Source organism: Petromyzon marinus, chromosome 1 (assembly GCF_048934315.1).
Source record: "Petromyzon marinus isolate PM22_M1 ecotype Great Lakes invasive population chromosome 1, UKy_Petmar_22M1.pri1.0, whole genome shotgun sequence".
Taxonomy (NCBI): Eukaryota; Metazoa; Chordata; class Hyperoartia; order Petromyzontiformes; family Petromyzontidae; genus Petromyzon; species Petromyzon marinus.
Window position 1 is genome coordinate 5,849,148 of NC_133667.1, and position 22,317 is coordinate 5,871,464.

Here is a 22,317-nt window from a genome sequence, read left to right on the forward strand (position 1 = left end):
CATGGCATAATTCCCTTCCCAAACTCTCCTTGCGTTGTGTGTTTCATCATTGTGATCTTATTGGTGCACCGTGTCCCCCTTACTTGACTCGTTAGGATTTATTGGAGCCAATGCATTTTCTGCGTTTGGCATGGCCACTCACCTCCCTGTGCTGGGACTCTGATGGGTGGTAGCACGGTGCGGCAATGAAGATAATGGGGACTTCAATATATTTATGTTTAACACGGTTCAATCTTGATTTGAAGCTTTCGTAACTGCAAGAATCCATACTCTTTGGTTCTTTCGGTAAAGTCACGTAGGTATAAAATAAATCACGACGTTTCGGGCACAACACTGATGATGGACGCTTGTGTTGCGCCCGAAACGTCGTGATTTATTTTACTTTATACCTATGTGACTTTACCGAAAGAACCAGAGTATTTAACACGGTTGTTGAGCACAGGCCCAAAACGCCAAGCAGTCAGCAACAAGTGAATGAGTGAGTTCTGGTTTATCAATCACCCTGACAGCTTTACATTGAATGTGTCCAAGAACAGCGAGGCAGGAACTGAGTGCTGCACCCCAGATATGACAACAGTACTCCAACCTATGCAGAATGTTTGCTTTGTACAGCAGTAGTAATTGTTCAGGGTTTAAATAAGGCCTTCGCAGAGAAAATTAAACGAAGATTTTTCAACACCTTCGCCAGAACAGCCATTACATGACAGGTCACATGAGATTGTTATGCGAAAGAGATTTGTGGTTTACATTGGATAAATAATATTTGTTATCTGTGATGAAACTTCTCGTGCCTCGTTTCCTTTAGACCTCTCAGCAAGAGCTGGTCACTGCTGGGGAAGCAGGGGGGGGAGCAGCCGCTGTCCCTGGAGCCCGGCAAGGTGACCAAGGGCACAGTTCTGCACGAGTTGATGCACGCGCTCGGCTTCCAGCACGAGCACTGCCGCAGCGACCGCGACGACCACGTCTGGGTAGTGCCAGAGAACATCAAGGAAGGTCAAATATATCATCAGCATCACCCTCAGCAGCCACGGTCTGCCCGGTGAAGATATTTTGTGGACAGAGATGTTTAATCAACATAAAACATACTTTATTCTTTGTTTTTTTCGGTAAAGTCACGTAGAAATAAGAAATAATAAAATTACATAATAGCGTACGACGTTTCGATTGCAGCACAAGCAATCATCATCAGGTGCAGAAGAGCTAAATTTACGAGAGAGAGGAGACACATAACCACAGATATATATACAGACACAGATACAACAGGGGATATAGAGAGAGACGGGGGAGCACACTAAATCAAACAGGGTTTAGCAAAATTTGGAAACCATATAACGCAACACAGACGGTCGGTCAAAACACAATTAACGCATGGTCTGGTTGATTATGCTATTTCAAAGATTGCTAAATTTAAAGTTAAGTGTGAATTTTTTTTTTAAATATACAGACCGCATACACATATATAGACATCCAAGCAGAACGAGTTAGCACAGAGACACATGGAGAGAGACAAGCACACTTTGAAGCATCATCCCTGTGTCAAGGTCTTAAATAGACAGAGAAGGCAGGGCTGAGATGCAATGGGACACAATTACCATAAAGTAACTGGGTATACACTACACTATATAATGAATACCATATAGTAAACTGGTAAAAACTAAAATATAAACTACATCAATGTTATCAATAAACTCAATATACTCTCCAAACAGCTGAGCTACTAACAATAAGTCATTATACATTACAATTCTATGTCGAAAAAAGTGGCGGTTTCTTTTTTCTTTTCAACGTTAGCACCACGGAAAGCGACGAGTTTTGTTCAGATGGACGAGTCCATCTATGCTCGGAACGGAGGAGGGGGGAGAGAGAGAAACAGCCACAATGCGCTGCTCTGTCCTGTGTTGCGTTACAACTATTCTATAAACTAGACTACTATACATTACAATGTTATACCTTCCAATCTAAACTACATTGTATAATATCGTATACACAGCCCAATGTAAGCTCTAACATTATGCATTATATTGATATGTCTCCAACTAAACTTTTTTCTACATTACACGACTATACACCGTAATATACACTGCCATAGACAAACCCCACCCTTGAATTATACAATGCGTTACTATACACTACCCTATACTTTAGACTATAAAATATTAGACTTGTAATATTACACTATGTATTATTCTACCAACCCTACTGTATACCACACTGCTGTATATTCACTATACAATTACGATACTATATATTGCCTTATGAATTATGTTAAACATTACACTGTTATACTATTTATTATTATACAACATGCTATAAACCATACCATTGACCGTTGTCTGAAAGGTATTAAGAGGCAGTGCCAACGAATGGACTGCGGTCTGAAAGTCACCGTAAAATACAATCAATCAAGAACCGAAATGGTTTATAACGTCTTTTCAATAGTTACTAAGCCAGAATCCATCTTCTCAGTTGAAATTGTCTCTGTATTTGTATATGTGGATGGCCTCATGAACGAATCTCTCATGGTAGCCGGATGGCTTGCAGAGAACCTCCGTCTTGGAGAAGTCAATGTCATGTGAGCCCAGTGAATTGATGTAGTTTATATTTTAGTTTTTTTATCAGTTTACTATATGTTATTCATTATATAGTGTAGTGTATACCCAGTTACTTTATGTTAATAGCTCAACTTATTGAAGAATATATTAAGTACATTGATTATATTGATGTAGTTTATACTTAGTTCTTTCACATTGGCTTATTGTATGATAGTTGGGTAGTTGCAGTTTTTTAGCTTCAATATACTAAATGCCTCTGTTGTTATGTAAACTCTGACTTTAACATAGCTACTTCCGCGACCAGTTACATGCTAATCCCTCACACTAACATCATGCTAATCTCCCAGTTACATGCTAATTTCTGACTTTAACACCCTGCTAATGCAACACATTAACACAGCTACTTCAATGCTAAATTATTCTGTTGATATGTAAACTCCTTTGTCAAGGCGCTCTGCTCCTCCCACCCAGCGTAAAAGACGCTGCCAAGCTTAGCAGTGTTCATTGAAGCGCTTTCGTCCCGACAGTTCTGTTCCTTCACCTGAAGAAGGCTACTTGTGTTGTGGCCGAAACGTCGTGAGAATTGTATTTTATTGTTTTATTTGTATTATTTTATTTCCATTCTACGTGACTTTACTGAAAGAACCAAGAAGATGAATCCCTGCAGTCACGAAAGCTTTAAATCGAAACCTACTACACATGTTGGATGCGTGGTGGTCGCACATCCCGAGCACTATCCAGGCCTGAGCCTAACTTAGCTTCTGAGAGCTGATGGGAGTGGGCACATTGTGGCGATTTGGTAATCAGGTTAAATAAAGTGCAGCTGGAATAAACACACCCTGCATTCTGAATGTATAAATATTTTTTCAATTACAATAATGCCGAGTAATGCTGAAGGAACATTCAGGTGCTGTACTGTGGTAGTGAAACAAAGATGCTGAGTAATGCTAGAGGACCATTCACAGATGTTGTACTGTGGTAGTGGCATTAGCAACGGTGATGCTGTACACCACGTGCTTGTCTTATTGTTTACAGAATGGAGAGATCAGATTGTGGACATCAAATCAAACGAACAAGATTTGGCAGCGCCCTACGACTGCAGCTCCATCATGCACTACAGCATGTACGTGTGTGTAACTGTGGGGGCTGACGTCCACCTCCCCGCTCCCCGTGAGTGGGCAGGGAGCGACGTCCACCCCTTTCACTCCTCCCTCCTCCTCTTCGGCTGCCACTCGTCGCACCCCCGCCGATCAGGTGATCGGCCCCCCCGCTCCAGCACCCTCTCTGAGGGACATCGCTACTCAGCTGGCTCACCACTGCCCGGGGTTATTTCCCCCACGCACACGTACCCCACCACATAAAAACGAACACAGAGGTATGCACGCGCGCGCCCCTGCAGGCGCGTTTTTCCCTCACAAAGCTGGCTGGCCAAAAGGAATGGCGGCAGTATGAATATGCATGCGCCCCTCTGGGTGGTTAAGTCCTAATCTGCATGCCCGCAATGCTGATGTAAACTGAAAAGAAACGGTGGCTGTATGAATATCTATAGGCGTTTGCTTCCCCAACGGCCATCGCTACGGTCCCCAAAGGACCCGGCATCGTAATGCAAACACACGGTGTAAACTCGCTGGGTAATGCGCGCTGTGTAAACACGCACACGAGCCCTTACCACCGCTGAGGTTATCCCGCACACGCCAAGGAGCTAATCAACAGAAGTGGCGGTGGTATGAATATGCACACCTACCCCCCGGTGGATAAGCCTTAATCCACTGTGCAAACAGAGGCTAATGCTAGTGGGAAAGGAACGGCTGGGACAGGGCTATGGGGCATGCCTCACCGTTAACGCGATTTCTACTGTGTAAATGCGCTGCGTATGGCGCGCTGTGTCAACACGCACACGAGTGCAAGCACGCTTAAACGATGGCGGCCGTGTGTGCTGCAGTACACGCGCCTCACGCGCATGCTCAAATCACCCCCTCACTGCAGCCCTGCGCTCGTGCTCACGCCGGGCACACCGTCTCTCCACGCAGACGCGCCACACACAGATCACAGACACTATGCCAAGGTTCTGCCCACACACACAGAAATCACGCTACACCGATATTCTGTACTAGAGTTTATTAATGGCGCCAATATGCATTACCTGGAGGAGGAATATTTCGCGAGGAGAGCCTTGCGTAACTCTGCCTATGAAACCAGTTACTCAAATGTCCTACCACGTACCTTGAAACTGGACTTGTGGCGTCCAACGGACGCTGAGCGAGTCGGAGGGAGAAGGACGAGAGAAGACTTGCCCAATCACTGCCTCGCAGCAGCACTTGCTGGTATCACACGGATGCTGTGAGCGGCTTGAAGAGGCAGGACGGCAGGCAGGGAGTGGGTCGTGATGGCCCGGAGATTGTAGACAACTAACCCAATTGTCTCGGGGCTCCCACCTTTATTCTCTAAACTTCAAAGGTTCAGGGGGGGGGGGGGGGGGGGCGTCACGTCATGCAGCCAATCACGCGCCTACCTTTAAATTTACAACTGAGACCCTGCCCTCACCTGGAGCATTCGTTACGCCTCCACCCATCGTTTTCTTAGTTCGTGCCTTCGGTTTATTTGCTCTTTCTACCCCTTACTCATTGTTCTCCCGTGCCCAGTAGTTTGAGCCTCCGGTTTTGCTCTTTACGCCTAATATGCCACCCTCTGTCCTCCCCCCAATGTTGTGAGTAACTCATTGCGGTTGGCCCAGGGAACCTCTTCTTTTTGCACCCATACAATTTTCAGCCAATTTAGGGGCACCGCAATGTAACCTGGCCTGTGGGGGTCGGCCAATCTCCTGGCACCGGGAAACCATGGGACTCTCCCCCTAGGAGCTAAACCCGATGTGCCAGGCAACCCTCTTCCAGGACACTACGTGGGTGCACTGCATGCGAGTATGTGTTTAGTGCGGGGGGCGGGAGGGAGTCGCGGCGCTTGCGGAGTTGCTCCACGGTCGTGGCACCACGTAACATTACTCCATATCTGGGCACAGTCCCATCAGTGAGCTCCTCCGGCAGGCGAGGCTGCTTTGGCTGGGTCATGTAGCCCGCATGACCAGCCACCGCATGCCCAAACAGCTTCTGTTTGGCTAAACGGGTGCGACACAGGTTGGAAATGAGGTGGACTGATGCAGCGCAGAAGGATGTGGAGCTGAGTGAACTTGCCGAAGACTGGTAAGTTCACCCAGCTCCACTTGCCGAAGACTGGCAAGTTCACCAGCAGTCTCAAGATCGGCCTCTATGGATGGAGGTTTGTGAAGAACATTATTGGTCAGTTGGAGGCAGTCGCCCTCCAACAACAACGGAGGGCAGAGGAGCGTCACTCACAACAACGAGCAGCTAAAATGCAGCAAGTTGGCACAGTAGGGGGCATAGGTGGTGTATCTGCCAGTCATCTCAGTCAGCCAACCCATGGTACCTAGGTCTGTCCCGTGACCTCCTGTCAGCGAGCCTTCGACACTTCACATGGCCTCAAAGTGCACCTGGCCTGGCACAAGCGCCATGGTGACGTCATCACCACTTAGTGACGAATGTTGGGTGTTGTTGTGTTTATGTAGGCAATGTGCATGAGTGTGATATGTCGTCTGTGTGCATGAGTGGGTTAATGTAGTCTGTGTATGTAGGCTGTATATGAATGTGCTATGTAGGATGTGTGTATGAGTGGGTTTTTTAGGCTGTGTTTATGTAGGCTGTGTGTATGAGTGCTATTTAGGCTTCCATAATAGAGTTTTTTTGGGTTAGATTGCGTAATTATATAAATGTGTCATTAAAACCCGCCACCACCCGGCACAGCCAACTAGTAAGGGTTGTCACATAAACAGAACATGCCAATTCGTCACTAGTTCAGCACACCGGTGTGTTGGAGAGCCAAGCCAAAATGTTTACTATTCGAGTACGACGTTTCGACCAGTAATGGATGATATTGGTCACAAAAACCTATGTGTTAAATTGCTATTTAGGCTGTGTGTCTGAGTCAGTTTATTAGGCTGTGTTTAAATAGGCTGTGTGTATGAATGGGTTTATTAGGTTGTGTGCAAATATGCTGTGTGTATGAGTGTGCTATGTAGGCTGTGTGTATGAATGGATTTATTAGGCTGTGTGTATATAAACTGTGTATGAGCGTGCTCTGTAGGCTGTGTGTACGAGTGAGTTTATTAGGCTGTGTGTATATAGGCTTTGTGTATGAGTGTGCTATGTAGGCTGTGTGTATGAGTGGGTTGAATAGGCTATGTGTGTATAGGCTAAATTTAGACTTAAAACTTTCGTGACTGCAGGATTAATATTCTTGGTTCTTTCGGTAAAGTCACGTAGAGAGAAATTAAAAATCTAAATTAAAAGCAAAAAACTCACGACGTTTCGATAGCAACACAAGTGGTCTTCTTCAGGTAGGGAAAAAAGAGGGGGCAAGCCTTCAAATGCAGCTGCTTATAAGGGCCCCAGAGTGAGTGGGCGGGGGAAAGGGTTGCGCGAGAGACAGGGGGAGAGAGAGGGGGTGGGGCAGAGATAGGGGGGGAGGAGAGAGGGGTAGAGATGGGAGGAGGGAGAAATTGCATCTGAGTGAGTGGGCGGGGGAGAGGGCTGTGCGAGGAGACAATGGGGGGAAGAATGGGGATGAAAGCTGAAAGGAATGGTGAGATAAGGGGGGAAGGGTATAGATGGGATGGGTGGGAATTGCACCTTGCCACGCCCATCCACACTGCTGACGGTGGAGGTTGACAAGGAAACACATTCAAATCATGACCCAAAGTGGTTTATGACATCATTCCAATGATTGCTGAGTTTAAAACCGTTGTCTCGGTTGAAATTGTGTTTGTGTCTGTATATATGGATGGCTTCGTGAACGAATTACAGTTGATAGTCGGATTACAAAGTACCATCGTCTTAGATAAATACATTTCATGTGAGCCAGCTGCATTAAAGTAATGATCAGCTATGGCAGAAGTATTGGTCCTGCCGTATTTCAGATCTGCCTTGTGCTCACGAACATGGTCCGAGACATGTCGTTTGGTTTCCCCAATGTAACTGCTGCCGCAGGTACAGCTGGAGTTCTGTATACCGAGATGCAATTCCTCCCTCCCCCCATCTCTACCCCTCTCTCCCCCCCTATCTCTGCCCCACTGCCCCACCCCCTCTCTCTCCCCCTGTCTCTCTCGCAGCTCTTTTATCTCCATTTCTTCCCCCCCCCCCCCCCCCATTGTATGATCGCGAAGCCCTCTCCCCCACCCACTCACTCTGGAGCCCTTATGAGCAGCTGCATTTCTTATAAGCAGCTGCATTTATCTTCACCTGAAGAAGACCGCTTATGTTGTGATCGAAACGGCGTGGGTTTTTTGCTTTAAATTTAGATTTTTGTTTTCTATCTACGTGACTTTAGCGAAAGAACCAAGAATATGTGTATAGGCTGTGTGCATGAGTGTGCTAATGTAGGCTGTGTGTATGAGTAGGTTTATGTAGGCTGAGGTGCCATCTGTTGAGGATGTACGAAAGGCGTTTCAGAGTCTGAGACCATGAAAGGCACTGGGCAGAGATGTTCTCCCAAGCGAAATGCTGAGGGAGGGTGGCGTTTGTGCACAGACTGCCCTACATGACATCATAACAACAGTCTGGGCCACTGGACGAGTTCCGCAGGATTAGAAGGATGCCCTAGTGGTCCCCCTCTTTAAGAAAGGGGACTGCACAGACTGTGTAACAACTACAGGGGCATCTCACTCAGTGTGCCGGGAATGGTCCTGGCAAGGATTATTCAACATCGCCTTGCCAGGCACGCTGAGGAGAGGCTTGCGGAGCCCAAATGTGGTTTCAGGAAAGGGCAGTCCTGCACAGATGCCATATTTTCTGTCCGTTTGCTACAGCAGAGGTGTAAGGAATTCCAACAAAGACCTACATCTCTGCTATATTGACCTGGTCAAGGCCTATGATACCATCAGTAGGCCTGGGCTCTTGGTTGTTCTTTGTGCTTTCAGAGTTCCTGACCCTCTGCTCACGATCATTAAGGACCTTCATGATGGTGAGTGGGCCCGGGTAAAACTACGTGGCCGGGAGTCGGAACCATTCCCTGTACACCTTGGGGTACGACAGGGATGTCCTCTGGCTCCCACATTATTTAACATTTTTCGACCACGTAGTTCGTGAAGCCTTTGATGGCTGTACCAGAGGAATTTCCATCTGGTACAGATAACAATGGGAGGCTGATCGATGCCCGGGTGCGGTCAAGGGATGGCTCCCTATTGGTCAACCACGTTATGTATGCCGATGATCTGGTAATTGCCGCTCACTCAGAGGAGGACTTGGAGGCGCTGCTGCTGAAACTGGAGCGTGCCACTCAGAGGTGGGGCCTTACCATCAGCCCCACCAAAACTAAGCACCTGCCTGGGTATTTTGTACCATTGGGCACTCCACCCCCACAACTCCCAATCAGTTGTGGAGAGGGTGGAGAGTTTCCCATACCTGGGCAGTGTGCTCATGACCGGCTCCAGTTTGAAAGTAGAGGTCTCAATCAGAATCAGTCGAGCTGCATTATCGTTTTATCAGTTGCGTAGCACTGTGTGGAAGCTACCTGGTCTGTCGTTCCACACGAAGCTTCAAGGCTTCTCGGCCTCGGTCATTCCCTCCCTTCTCTACACTTGCGAAACGTGGACCCCCCTAATGGAGCATCTTTGCCGATTGGAAACATTTAGACTGGTCTGCCTACGATCCATCCTGGGTTTAACCAGGCTGGATTATGTGAGGAGCTCACATCCTTGAAAGATCTGGGCCAAGTCCCATTGGTGAGCTCCTCCGGCAGGCTAGGCTGCGTTGTCTGGGTCATGTAGCCCACATGCCCAGTCACCGCATCCCTAAACAGCTTTTGTTCAGTCGGATAGACGGGGCTAAACGGGCGCAGAATGGGCTAGAGAAGAGATGGAGTGATGTGGTACAGGAGGATGTGGAGCTGAGTGGACTTGTCGATGACTGATACCAGCGGTGTCAAGATCGGCCTCTGTGGAGGAGGCTCGTGAAATACGTTGCTGGGCAGTTGGAGGCAGTCGCCCTCTAACAACAACGGAGGGCGGAGGAGCGACGCTCACTACAACGAGTGGAGCGCCAGGTGGCTAAAGCACAGCAAGTTGGCACAGTAGGGGGCACAGGTAGTGCATCAGCCAGTCATCTCAGTCAGTCGACCCGTGGCACCTCGGTCTGCCCCGTGACATCCTGCTGGCGGGCGTTCGACACTTCACGTGGCCTCAAGGTACAAGCGTCGTGGTGACGTCCCCGCCACTTAGTGGTGAATGGCGGTTGTTGTTTTTGTTGTGTTGGCTGTGTATGAGTGAGTTTATTAGGCTGTGTATATATCGGCTTTGTGTATGAGTGGGTTTATGTAGGCTGTGTGTATGAGTGCATGTGTATGTAGCTGTAGTTGTTGCTATGAATGCAGGCTGAGCACGTGTATCTTGCAGGTTGGCAGGCTCTGTGGATGAGCGCAACCCAACGATCATCCCCAGGGACGTTCTGTCCATGCTGCAAATGGGACAGAGCCACTCACTGAGTCCCTGCGACGTTGTCAAGGTGCAGAAGCTGTACGGCTACGAGGCGGAGGTGGACGCCACTCCCGCAGGTTGGGCCGCGTGGTTTACGCCGTTGGCCTCTGTGTTGGGTTTTAGTGAGGACCGGGGGTCTCGTGATGAGCTGTGCGTCCATCCCTCCGAAGCATTCTCTTTGGTTCCACGGTGACTCCAACCCTGAATGAATGCAACAGTCCCTTTCACAACCATACCCAAACTGTGATAAGAAGCTACATATTTTACTATTGCCATTGGCTTAAACCAAATATGAATGTTTTAAAAAAAATATGATCCTGTCTTGTGTATTGTGGCACACCCACCATAATATGATTGACATAAGTGACTAAAACCCAACAACGCTCGTAGTATTTAGCAACACTCTCCATGTGAAACTTGCCGTGAGTTTACTGTGGTGATTCTAATTACGGATGCACTGTTGACAAAGAGACAATATACCTCGACTTCCCCAGGCTGTTTGTAAGAGCTCTGCTGAGAAGGGAATCCATTGTAGGATGTGTGTTGGATATTGCTATGGAAGCTTCTCAGTGGCGTGAGGAATTCTGGCTGCGTGAACTTCAGACGTCGCTCCGTGGCCGTGCGCTGTGCCGTGGAGTTGTGGAGTTGTTGCCCCCCCCTCGTGTGCACTCACCTGGCCCTGTCTCTGTGTCGGCACTCACCTGGCCCTGTCTGTGTCGGCACTCACCTGGCCCTGTCTCTGTGTCGGCACTCACCTGGCCCTGTCTCTGAGTCGGCACTCACCTGGCCCTGTCTCTGTGTCGGCACTCACCTGGCCCTGTCTCTGTGTCGGCACTCACCTGGCCCTGTCTCTGTGTCAGCACTCACCTGGCCCTGTCTCTGTGTCGGCATTCAACTGGCCCTGTCTCTGTGTCGGCACTCACCTGGCCCTGTCTCTGTGTCGGCATTCAACTGGCCCTGTCTCTGTGTCGGCACTCACCTGGCCCTGTCTCTGTGTCGGCAATCACCTGGCCCTGTCTCTGTGTCGGCACTCACCTGGCCCTGTCTCTGTGTCGGCACTCACCTGGCCCTGTCTCTGTGTCGGCACTCACCTGGCCCTGTCTCTGTGTCGGCACTCACCTGGCCCTGTCTCTGTGTCGGCAGCGGTGGTCAGGAGGAGCAGAATCTCGGCTGATGAGGAGGCGCCGCTGGACAGCCGCGTCGGCGTTTGGAAGGCGAAGGTAACACTTTGTCTATTGTAGCAAAGCATGGGGATGGAATTAAATGTGTAATCCATTACTACACCACGAAAAAACACGAGGCATATGTGTAAACACAATTTTAATAATGTAAATTCCCAGCTAGCTGGATGTTGCACTTAGCCAGACCAGTGCAAGTGATAGAATAAACCTGTGCTGCCTCCTGTGCCACCTCAGCGCATGGCCACAGTGCACGCTCTCGCACGCCTGGTGTCTGCGTGGCGTTGTGTTGCAGGGTTTAGCCCCCTTGAGCCCTGCCTCTGGCTCCCTCCTCCTTCGTTGTCTCTTGCTGTCTCTCTTTGGTTTTGTGTCCTCTGTATCATTCTCAGAGGGCTTCACAACAACTCAGTGGTGAGGTCATTGCAGCACAATGCACCATCAATACAGTCCAGATATTTTTTTCTGGATTTATATCTAGCATTGAAATGCATGTTTCATAGATTTTTATTGCTTAACATGGTTGTATGTGCAACTAGCCAGACTTGTCAGCCAGCCGGACCAGGGCTACCCTATAAGTCCGACTAGCTGGGGTTTTACTCCACCCAATGCATCACGGGGATGTTCCCTTTGAGAGTTACATTACCTATGAAATCAAACTGCACCCTGTTCTTACCGGGTGATTCCTAACGTCACTAACTCCTACTCGTTGAGTGATTCAAAGTTGCAATTCACTGCAGAATGCTGCAACTTGATGCGTGCAGGTTCACAAGCGCACGGACAGTGCTGCAGTCAGAGCTTTTGGGGGTTTAATTAAGCCTCTGTAGCTCGACCTGAATCGTAGCTGACTTGAGTCCATCTTAGAGAGGTTTTCCTCAAACACACACGCAAAGGAGAGAGGCTTTCAACACAGTTCTTTACAGCAACATTGGAGATGTTTTATCCCAAAAACCTGAATTGGAAAAAAACAGAGGAATAAATCAACAGAAATCATCTGAACGTCTCCTATTTGCTGATGGCATCATCGTGACAGCGTCCAGCCACGCAGTGCAGCAGAGGTTCCCACGCTCTGCTCCCAAACACAGCTGTTGCTCCAACATTCAACTCTGTGGCTCCCTAGGCAGCTCCGTACTTTTACAGTGCAGTGAAGACAACATCCTGAACAGTAAACATTTTGTAATGCAAAGCTTTTAACAATTTGAAAACATCTGCTGATAAGCGCTTATCAGTCTCATGCCAATTGGAGACAAAGTGTGGTTTTATACTTGGTCACCATCAGCAACCATTATCTATCCACTGCTGCGTGAAGGCCTTCCTAAGCTGTCGCAGTAGTTTCTCTCAGTCTCGATGCTACAATCCATCTCACAGCTGCACACCAGCTGACTCTACCGCTTCATCTCTTTGTTTGAGGTCCTCTTGGGCGCGCTCGCTCAACCAGCAGCCCCTCCACCGTTCATCTCGACCACCGGCCATCACCTCAGCCCACCCACCTCTTCCTCACAGTCCACATGTGTTTTGTAATCCCTGTTCCTCTTTCTGTATCGGAATAGAGTTGCAAGTATGCACCTCTCCATGTTCTTACATTTTGTCTGTCAATGTCAACTTTTCTGGTGCACAAGGCATAGCAGATAATACCCACTTATTAACACCATTCTTCTTTAGGTACATTGGTGTTGCATGGTCCTTTTCGTTATCCAATTCATGTTTTAGAAGCACTGCAACCTGCTATTGTCTGCCTCTTTGTTAGATCATGTTGATCCCGATTCACCTTCAACAACTGTACTAAGTGTTCCTACTTTGATCTGTTTTCTTCCAACAGGTGTTTCCAATTGTTTATGGAATTGCTGTACGTCACATTTGGTTTGCTCATATTTATCTTGACCACTCACAGCCTTCCTAATCAGGTTCTTCTGGCATTCCCTGTACCTCACTTCCATTGGTTGTCATCATCACGATGTCATCAGCAAATTGGAGATTGAAAATATTTTCTACAGTGGGGTGCAGAAGTCACAATTATACCTCACAGCAAGAAGGGCCTGGGTTTGATTCCCAACTTTCCATGTGGAGTTTATATCCGTTCCTCTGGGTTCTCCAGTTTCCTCCAATAGCTTCAAAACCCATACAAACTCGTCATGTCCAAAGCAATGATGAAAGGCAATGCCATACAGCAGGCTGTCTCTGGTGTAGGCCAATCAGTTTCCAAGACAATGCATGTTCGTTTGCCACAAGTACGTGTTGTTAATGCAAACTTGATGCCTTGCAAAAGGTATCTATTTGGTGTTTGAACATCTCAAAACCTGTTTTATTACCAAAAAGGGTAAAACCTATTATTTTTCATAATTTTTGATACTGCCAAAAAGGTCCCATAGGTAATAATAACAACATTTTGGCTTTTATGTAAGAGGATTTTTGGGTTAGATCGCGTTAATATATAAATGTGTCGTTAAAACCCGCCTCCACCCGACACAGCCAACTAGTAAGGGTTGTCACGTAAACAGAACATGCCAATTCGTCACTAGTACAGCACACCGGTGTGTTGGAGAGCGAAGCCACAACAATTACAATCTGAGTACGACGTTTCGCCAGTAATTACAACTTGCTTCATCAGGCGACAACCAGATTTGTGGAGAAGTCTAACTGTTTCATTCTTTATATAGAGGCGTAGAGGACAGATGTATATATTTATGCGATCTAACCCAAAAACCTCTTATTATGGATGATATTGGTCACGAAAGCCTACGTATTTTCGCTTTTGTTTCTCAACTACAATTTTACAAAAATATATTATAATTTTATTGTGATACATGCTACAGGTGATATTATGGAAAATGCTCAAGAATTCCCTCTACCTTCATACCTGTATGTTTGTATGTTAAACTTCTTTCACACTGTACATAGCCAACCGTGTGAATCGGAGGTGCGGGAAACAATGAAAAGGCATTTGTAGACCATGGAAAGGCATGTTTAAAGCAGGCAACGGAGCTTTTACCAATCTAGGCTTACATAAATATAAACATTTAGAAATAACAAACAAAAATATTCTCAAAAATACAACAGCTACATTTTAGAAGTTACACACAGGCACAAGCTTTCGCAAAACACACAATCGCTATATGTTTAGTCAATGTGTTATATACTTTAGTGTTTTTTCGATATTTGGAAGAGAGTGACATTAAAAATGTTAGGTTATTAAAAAATCTACTGGATATAATATTTATACATTACATTGGAGTTATGAATGTTTGTTTCCGTATTATTTTGTAATATTCAATATTTTAATTGTAGTAAATATAAAAAAAATTCCACATTACACTATAAAACATTTAAGACATATTCACTGGAGGATAGGATACTAAGTGGGGGAATACCTTCCCCAGTACTCCATTCGCATGCCAGGTTGTTAAGTTGACCGGCTATAGTTGTGGTGTTAAGAAAGTGTCCAATATGTAATGTAACTACTGTTGAGTCATTTTAATTACTGCTCTATGTTTATGTCAAGTAAATTAGCATTATGACTGCAGTAATAACGTTACATATGTATTCTCGTTAACTGGTGTACACTGCTGGTTACAAGTTCTGCTGTTGACAGAATAATGTGACCGCTGTGTTCGTGTTTCCTCTGTCAAGACAAAAGAAGAAGTAGACGAGGAAACCAAGAAGAGAGGTAATGGCTGCCGTGACGCTCGCGCCACGCGGTGCCGGCTGCATTGGTGGCTGTGCTACCCTCCAGGGAGACTCCCATTGTGATGAACGCTCGCGCCTGCTCGCTCTCAGCAAAACACTCGACGCTGCTCCAGCACCACATTGCAGTGTATTTTGTGTTTGAGGTAAAATGCAGAGTAAATACCCCCTGTGGCTGCTGTTAAGGTGGGACCAGGGTGACGTGCAGACGGAATCTAACACATCGTAAAGTGAACGAACCCTCGTTGTGTAAACTCGTGACTGGAGTCTACGTCTCGCCCTGATAGGGCTGGAGTGGAAGGAGAAAACAGACCCCCTTAGGAACCTCATCAAGGAGCTGATGGAGATCCGCTGGTGAGGCGCTGCTCTCACTTGGGCTGTTTGCACCGACCCACTCCCATACACGAGGTGTGGCCAAGCCATTTCCTCGAGTCAGTGTTTGAACATTCATATCAGCATAGTGCAGTGCTGGTCTGTTACAGCTCTGAGCCAGAAATGGACACTCCATGTTCCTTTGGTGGGGCGAGTCTATCCACAGAGTACATTCTGTGCCTTGTCATGTCACCTCGTAGTTCTGGAGCTCTGTGGAGATATGTGAGAGTGCCAGTGCTTGCCGCAGTCTGCCTTGTTCAAGGTGCCAAGTTAAGGAGCAGATATTATGGATGTGTGTAACGTGCACATTTATTGAGCAACAAAAGGAATCTTCTGTGTTCCAACTCCAAGTTGCTGTAGAGTCGTGAACGTTTGATGTACCTTGTTTTGAAAGGAGTTTTACTGCAGATGCTTGCTACACTTCCTTCCTGTCCTTGGTTCTAGAGCTGTTTCTTAATCTGAGCCTCTAGCAGCTGCTGGGTCTAGTTTCTTAGTGGCCAATCTAATCGTTTCTTTGTGTTGCGGAACTTCAAGTTACGTGTTTAGTTGCACATTTAAGAGAGATCGCTGTGAAGGCCACATGTGGAATGGACACGTTGCATTATGGGGACTGTGTAACAATATGTAATCATTCCCAGCCCTTTTTCATTATTCTGCTGAACGAAGGCCTCCTCACGCCATGTAGGTCATGGAGTTTGTTTAACCATACTTCACCACACTCATCAGTGCGGGTTGGTGAATGGACTGTGCTACATGCGCGTTCATCCTCGTTTGTCAAAGGCTCTGAAATTGTATTTTAAAAGCCCAAATGCATTAATAAATTTTGGGAAATAAATTAAACCCTTATTATGCCTCGTGTTTTACGAGATTGCGTGTTTTGTTGTGCTGCTGAGGGCTCAAGAAAAGTTAAAGGCTTCTCCCATGCATTTTCTGCTACTTGTTGGGCATCGGTAATGGGCGTTAGAAGTTGTTACCTTGTGTAGCGTCACCGGGGCTCCAGAGCTCCTGCATTCACCGTTATTTACTCAATACGGCTACCTCTGTGATGGCTCATTTGATAACACCAACTTATATCTGGTTGCTAAATATAAAAGCAAATGCCCTGCCTCTTCTGCAGTGCTTTGCTTAAGATAGCATATTGTGTTTGGTAAGTGTGTATCGTCAAGGAATGCGCTCAATGTAACTGAGAAATCCCTTCACTTTTGGAAATATTTAAAATCTTCAGTTCAAAGTGAAGGATTAAATCAGCCATCACTCCTCGGTAGCCAATAAAAAGAGTACCCTTGTGTCATCTTATGGAGTCACTGACCTCACGCATAGGAATGTTTAATGTCTGCCACAGTGCGAAGGAAGTTCAACATACATACAAGTGAGCATGGAGACTCCTTGACTTGTAAAAGCCCCTTCATAATCATTATTAGTGTCGTGCTTGATTGCAGTTATTTTATTACTATAACCACTGCTGACTCACTATCACAGTGGCGAGATGTTAACTACCTCACCTGGTATACAGGAGGTCGTTGATTTGATCTCAACCCTGACACCTGTATATTTGGAGTCTGCATGTTGTTCCCCTGGTCGTGTGGATTTTTCTCCGGGTCCTCTGGTTTTTCCCTCCACATTTAGATACATGCATTTAGAGTATTTGGCTGCTATAAATGTCCACATGATAAGCCACTTTGTTTAGTGATCATTTGTAGCCAGGTCGCTTGTGAAAATGAGCTATATAGCTTCGTGGGCCTTAGCTGTAAACAAATAGTTATTTTATGTACGTTTTGTTTATCTGCTTGTCAGGTATGACGCCTCCTCAGTGCCCCGCCTGCAGAGCCTGCTGGACACCCTGTCTCAAGACCGCCCTGAGAATGAGATGCTGTGGAAAGTGTTTAAGGAGGAAGGTGGTTCAGGTATGTTTGGTGATCTGGGGTTCTCGTGCAATTACATTCTAGTTAGATTATTTGAGCTTTGAAATCATAAAAACCACTCAGAAAATTGAAACAGCCACTAAGATTACATGGATTTAAAAAATCCTCTACTATGGATAAAGTACCAACATAGGTAGTGCAGGGGAGTCAGAAAAGCTGACAAGCTTTTGTCCAAGTTATTTATAGAATCATTAGAAGTTATTTTCTGAAAATTGGATTGGAGAAACAAAAGCATTACTATCTCAGATGTACTGATTGCATATCCATTATTATGTCCAATGGGAATGAACAGCAGGAAATCTTACAATAACTTAATGGCAAAGGTTGCAAAGTTGGGCTCAAGACAATTGAGCAAAACAAAGGTGATGTACAACAGCTTCGCTAGACAGTCAGATACCTGCTGGAGGAACACAACTGGAACACAGAGCAGGGTGTGAGCACTGGGGACAGTTATTTAAAATGACCGAGATCATAATGATGAAGTAGAAGCGGATGAGTGCAGGTTGGAGTGATTTTGGAAAAATAAACGTTATGATAACATGTGCTTTGAGAGTTTTTAATCAGCGAATACTATCCGAGGACATATTGTCCAGAAACCTAGGTAATTAAAAATATAAATGGAACAAAAATGTAAAATATGCAGAGAATTATGGAGAGATGCATGTTTTGGAATTACATGGAAAGGCACAACGAAGTGCAGCGCACATGGATTATAGAAAACGCGCTCGTTAATGACTTCATTCAAACTTTTGATTTCAAGCTTTCGTGACTGCAGTAATTCATATTCTTAGTTCTTTCGGTAAAGTCACGTTGAAGGGAAACAGTAAAATAATAAAATATATATAAAACAATAAAAAAATTCTCACGACATTTCGACCATAACACAAACGGTCGTCTTCAGGTGTGTCGGTTTGCATAAATTTATTTATTTTTAAACGGTGTATTTATTTATAAAAAAACGTTAGCGCCATGCGCAGCGATTTGGCAGTTTATTTATAAATAAATAAATACATCGTTTGAAAATAAATAAATGTATGCAAACCGACACACCTGAAGATGACCGTTTGTGTTATGGTTGAAACATCGTGAGAATTTTTATTGTTTTATATATTATTATTTTATTGTTTCCCTTCAACGTGACTTTACCGAAAGAACTAAGAATATGAATTACTGCAGTCACGAAAGCTTTAAATCAAAAATTTAACCGCCTCTACGGGGAGGGTTTTCACATAACTTTAAGATCCTTCAACAAACTCCGGGATAAGAAGGCTCAGCTGATCGAGTCTCTCACCTTCCTGAAGAGATGCCGCGACTCTGGGGTAATACCAATCGCATTTACACTGACCTCTGCTGCTGTAACTTCTTCTAATGCGAAACGAATTTTTTTCAAAACTAGCTTAGCTCTTATCTCAGAAAAAATCAGACTTATACGCACCGAACTAGATCAGTTAGACAAGACACTCTACAAATCACACTTATCATTGACGGCAACAATGTCCACATCGGATTGGGAACATGTAGACAATATGACTGCCTCTTCAGCTGCTACTATGTCGACCAAATGTAAGGACAACCTGATTTCCAAATTTAACCTCCTCTTCAACAAAAGACCGGACCCACACACCAAAAAGTTAGACGTTAACAAAGTCGTAATTAATCGCAGTAACAGTTCTATTTCCGATGGTCTGAAATCCGTTTTAGCTAAAGGTCTAAACTTTGCAGTCACACCTAAACACATACCAGTTAATGATATAATTGTCCAAGTAGACGTTGCTCTCAGGGGCCTGGGTCACATCGCTGCAGACGTAGCAAAATCTGAAATCGCTGCAACCCTCAAAAACGCTAAGATGCCAGTGAGCAACCTCAGCAAAGATGAGCGTTTTGAATTATGTAAATTAAAAAAGAGGGATGATATTGTAGTCCTCTCAGCTGACAAGGGCAATGCTACTGTCATCATGGATCAAAAAGAATACAACAACAACAAAATTAAAGAATTACTCGACGATGGTAGTTATACAAAAATAAAAAGCGATCCCACCAACAGCCTCGTCACACAAACCAACAAAATAATTTCTGATTCAACCGCATTAATTGATCAATTTAAACAGTTTTCGTTGAAATCTTCTGCTGCCAGGCCACCTAGATTATACGGCTTACCAAAAATACATAAAGTAGATACACCCCTTCGTCCCATCGTCTCTACTATCAACTCCCCCACCTACAAACTGGCTCGTTTTTTGTCTGAAATCCTGCGTCCTTTCACTGGAAAAACCACCTCTGCGGTACAAAATTCTACTCACCTGGTATCGACAATCAAGGGTATTTCCCTGTCCCCAGACGACCTGCTTGTCAGTTTTGATGTAGTTTCCTTATTCACCAAGGTTCCTGTACCTGACACCATTGCAATCATTGAAGACTTGGTTCATCAAGGACTAAACACTGAGGTACCCCCCCTGGTGAGACACTGTTTAACCAATACATACTTCACTTGGAATGGAACTTTCTACAAACAAACTGAGGGCACCCCAATGGGCTCCCCCCTATCTCCGGTTATAGCTAACATTTTCATGGAGAAATTTGAGACTGACACCATCCAGACTGCCACTCTGCGCCCAACCTTATGGAAGAGGTATGTGGATGACACTTTTGTCATCTGGCCACATGGCCGGCCTGCTCTAGACCAATTCTTCGACCACATCAATTCCATACACCCAGCCATCAGATTTACCATGGAAGTCGAAAGAGATGGCAAGCTACCTTTTTTGGATGTCCTAATTAAAAAGAGACCTGATGGTTCAATGAGCCACTCTGTCTACAGGAAAGCTACCCATTCGGATGCTTATCTGAAACCGGATTCCCACCACCATCCATCACAGAAGAATTCTCTCATCAAGACTCTGTATCATAGAGCCCAATGCATATCCGACCAGGAACACATAGGCAGTGAACTCAAGCACGTACACCAAGCTCTTAAGGTTAATGGTTACTCCGACTATACAATCCGCAAAGCTATCACTCAAACCATGAAGAAGGACCCTCTTGAGGAGCCTTTCAAAACCATCACTTTACCCTACATTGCGGGGATCACAAAAAAGATCTCCAAAATCTTGAATAAACACAAGATCCAGGTCCGTTTCAACACATTAAATAAAATCCGTGATCTGGTTCCGTCTGTAAAAGATGTGATTCCGGACATACAATACCCTGGTGTCTACAAACTAAGTTGCCTCCGTGGTAGTAGTTACATTGGAGAAACCAAACGCCATGTCTCGGACCGCATTCGTGAACACAAAGCAGACCTTAAACACGGTAGGACCAACACCTCGGCCGTGGCAGATCATTGTTATAATTCAGTAGGCTCACATGACATTGACTTTTCCAAGACAGAGGTTCTTTGTAAGCCATCTGGCTACCATGAGAGATTCGTTCATGAGGCTATCCACATATACAAGCACAGAGACAATTTCAACCGAGAAGATGGATTCTGGCTTAGCAATCATTGGAAAGATTTGATAAACCATTTCAGGTCTTAATTGATTGTTCACGCTTACAGTGGCTTTCAGACAGCATACATTAAAAAAAAAAATTCGTCTCCCCCCTCCTCTTTTCAGAACATAGATGGACTAGTCCTTCTAAATAAACTGCCAAATCGCTGCGCGTGGTGCTAACGTTTTTTATAAATAAATACACCGTTTAAAAATAAATAAATTTATGCAAACCGACACACCTGAAGACGACCGTTTGTGTTATGGTCGAAACGTCGTGAGAATTTTTATTGTTTTATATATATTTTATTATTTTATTGTTTACCTTCAACGTGACTTTACCGAAAGAACTAAGAATATTCATTCAAACTGTTAAAAAAAGTTAACCGATGATCATGAATAATGATGGAGTGGCAGCCAAGGAATGTAACACGACCAAGAGAACATCCACTGTGGACATGGAGCAATATGCAGATGCAGGTGAATTGTTGCATCATGGACCGGTGAGAGATGACGATGTCTTGTGGAAACCTTCAACCCACAGTGCATTGATAATGGCTGCTAATATCGATTATGTCACGTCAGGAAACTGCATAAGAGGGGAGGGATGGGAACATAATGGGGAATTTGTATTTATTAATTAATTTTAACACATCCCGACTAAACGTTGCTATAAAATAAAATAATATACCAACGTGACTTTACTGAAAGAACCAAAGAGTATGGATTCCTGCAGTCACGAAAGCTTCAAATCAAGTCTTAAACCTTGTCTGTCTCTAATAGGGAGGGGAAGAGTGCATGATAACTCCAGTAAAGGTAATCCATTATGGATACAATTTTAGTATAAAGTGGTGTTGATATTAAGGACTTGCCCTGGAGAAAACTGGCCAAATCAATGAAAGCATCGTCCAAAACGTTGCAATAAAACAAACGTGAAAAGCAAGTCATATTACGTGTGACAGTGATGATGTCATTGTGTGACATCATTGCTATGTCACACTTCATGCACTATGTGGCATCAGCTTGTTGTATGGCTTGCAATAAAACATTATTATTGATAATTAAACTCTTCCAAGGAAAGTGTTCCAGAATCCATGCATGTATTCCTTGCTCTTAATGTGAACAAATGCTGTCAGATCATATGATTAGTGAAAACAGAGGCACATTTCAGGAACATACGTAGGTTGCTAAAAGACAATGCTAAGTGAGAATGCTGCAGGGTGTAAATATTGAAAACATTTGGGCCCCGTTTTGTCCAGAGCACGTGGACTGAGGCACAACGCTTCTCTAGGAGGTGCTGCACACACCAGCATCACAGGGTGAACCTTTTACTGTCAGTGCTTCACTCATAACCCCTTTCTCCTATCCAGCTGGACCTGTTTCTGTTTTCACTCCAATAGCCAGAGCATTGCTTCACTACTTTATCACAAACAACGGTTTGTCGCCAGCATGTGTTACAATATTTTCCTGTGTTGTGGTAGGCCCAGGTATAGGATTGATGTGACAGGCGAGAGTAGAACAAGGAGAGATGAGGCAAATGTAAACGTCTCGGCCTCGCTGTGCGCTGCGTTGCACCACTATCCAAGAAGT

The 22,317-nt window shown here is 45.1% G+C and overlaps 1 protein-coding gene across 1 annotated transcript; it reads left to right on the forward strand.

Moving 5' to 3' along the window:
- Positions 1–162: 162 nt before the first annotated feature.
- On the forward strand, positions 163–22,000 carry LOC142925127 (zinc metalloproteinase nas-4-like). The gene is made up of 9 exons (XM_076068043.1): positions 163–182; positions 806–993; positions 3,588–3,675; positions 10,012–10,169; positions 11,236–11,312; positions 14,895–14,931; positions 15,236–15,302; positions 17,115–17,224; positions 21,987–22,000. Exons 1-9 carry the CDS (start codon positions 163–165, stop codon positions 21,998–22,000), a joined length of 759 nt encoding a protein of 252 aa, XP_075924158.1.
- Positions 22,001–22,317: the final 317 nt, after the last annotated feature.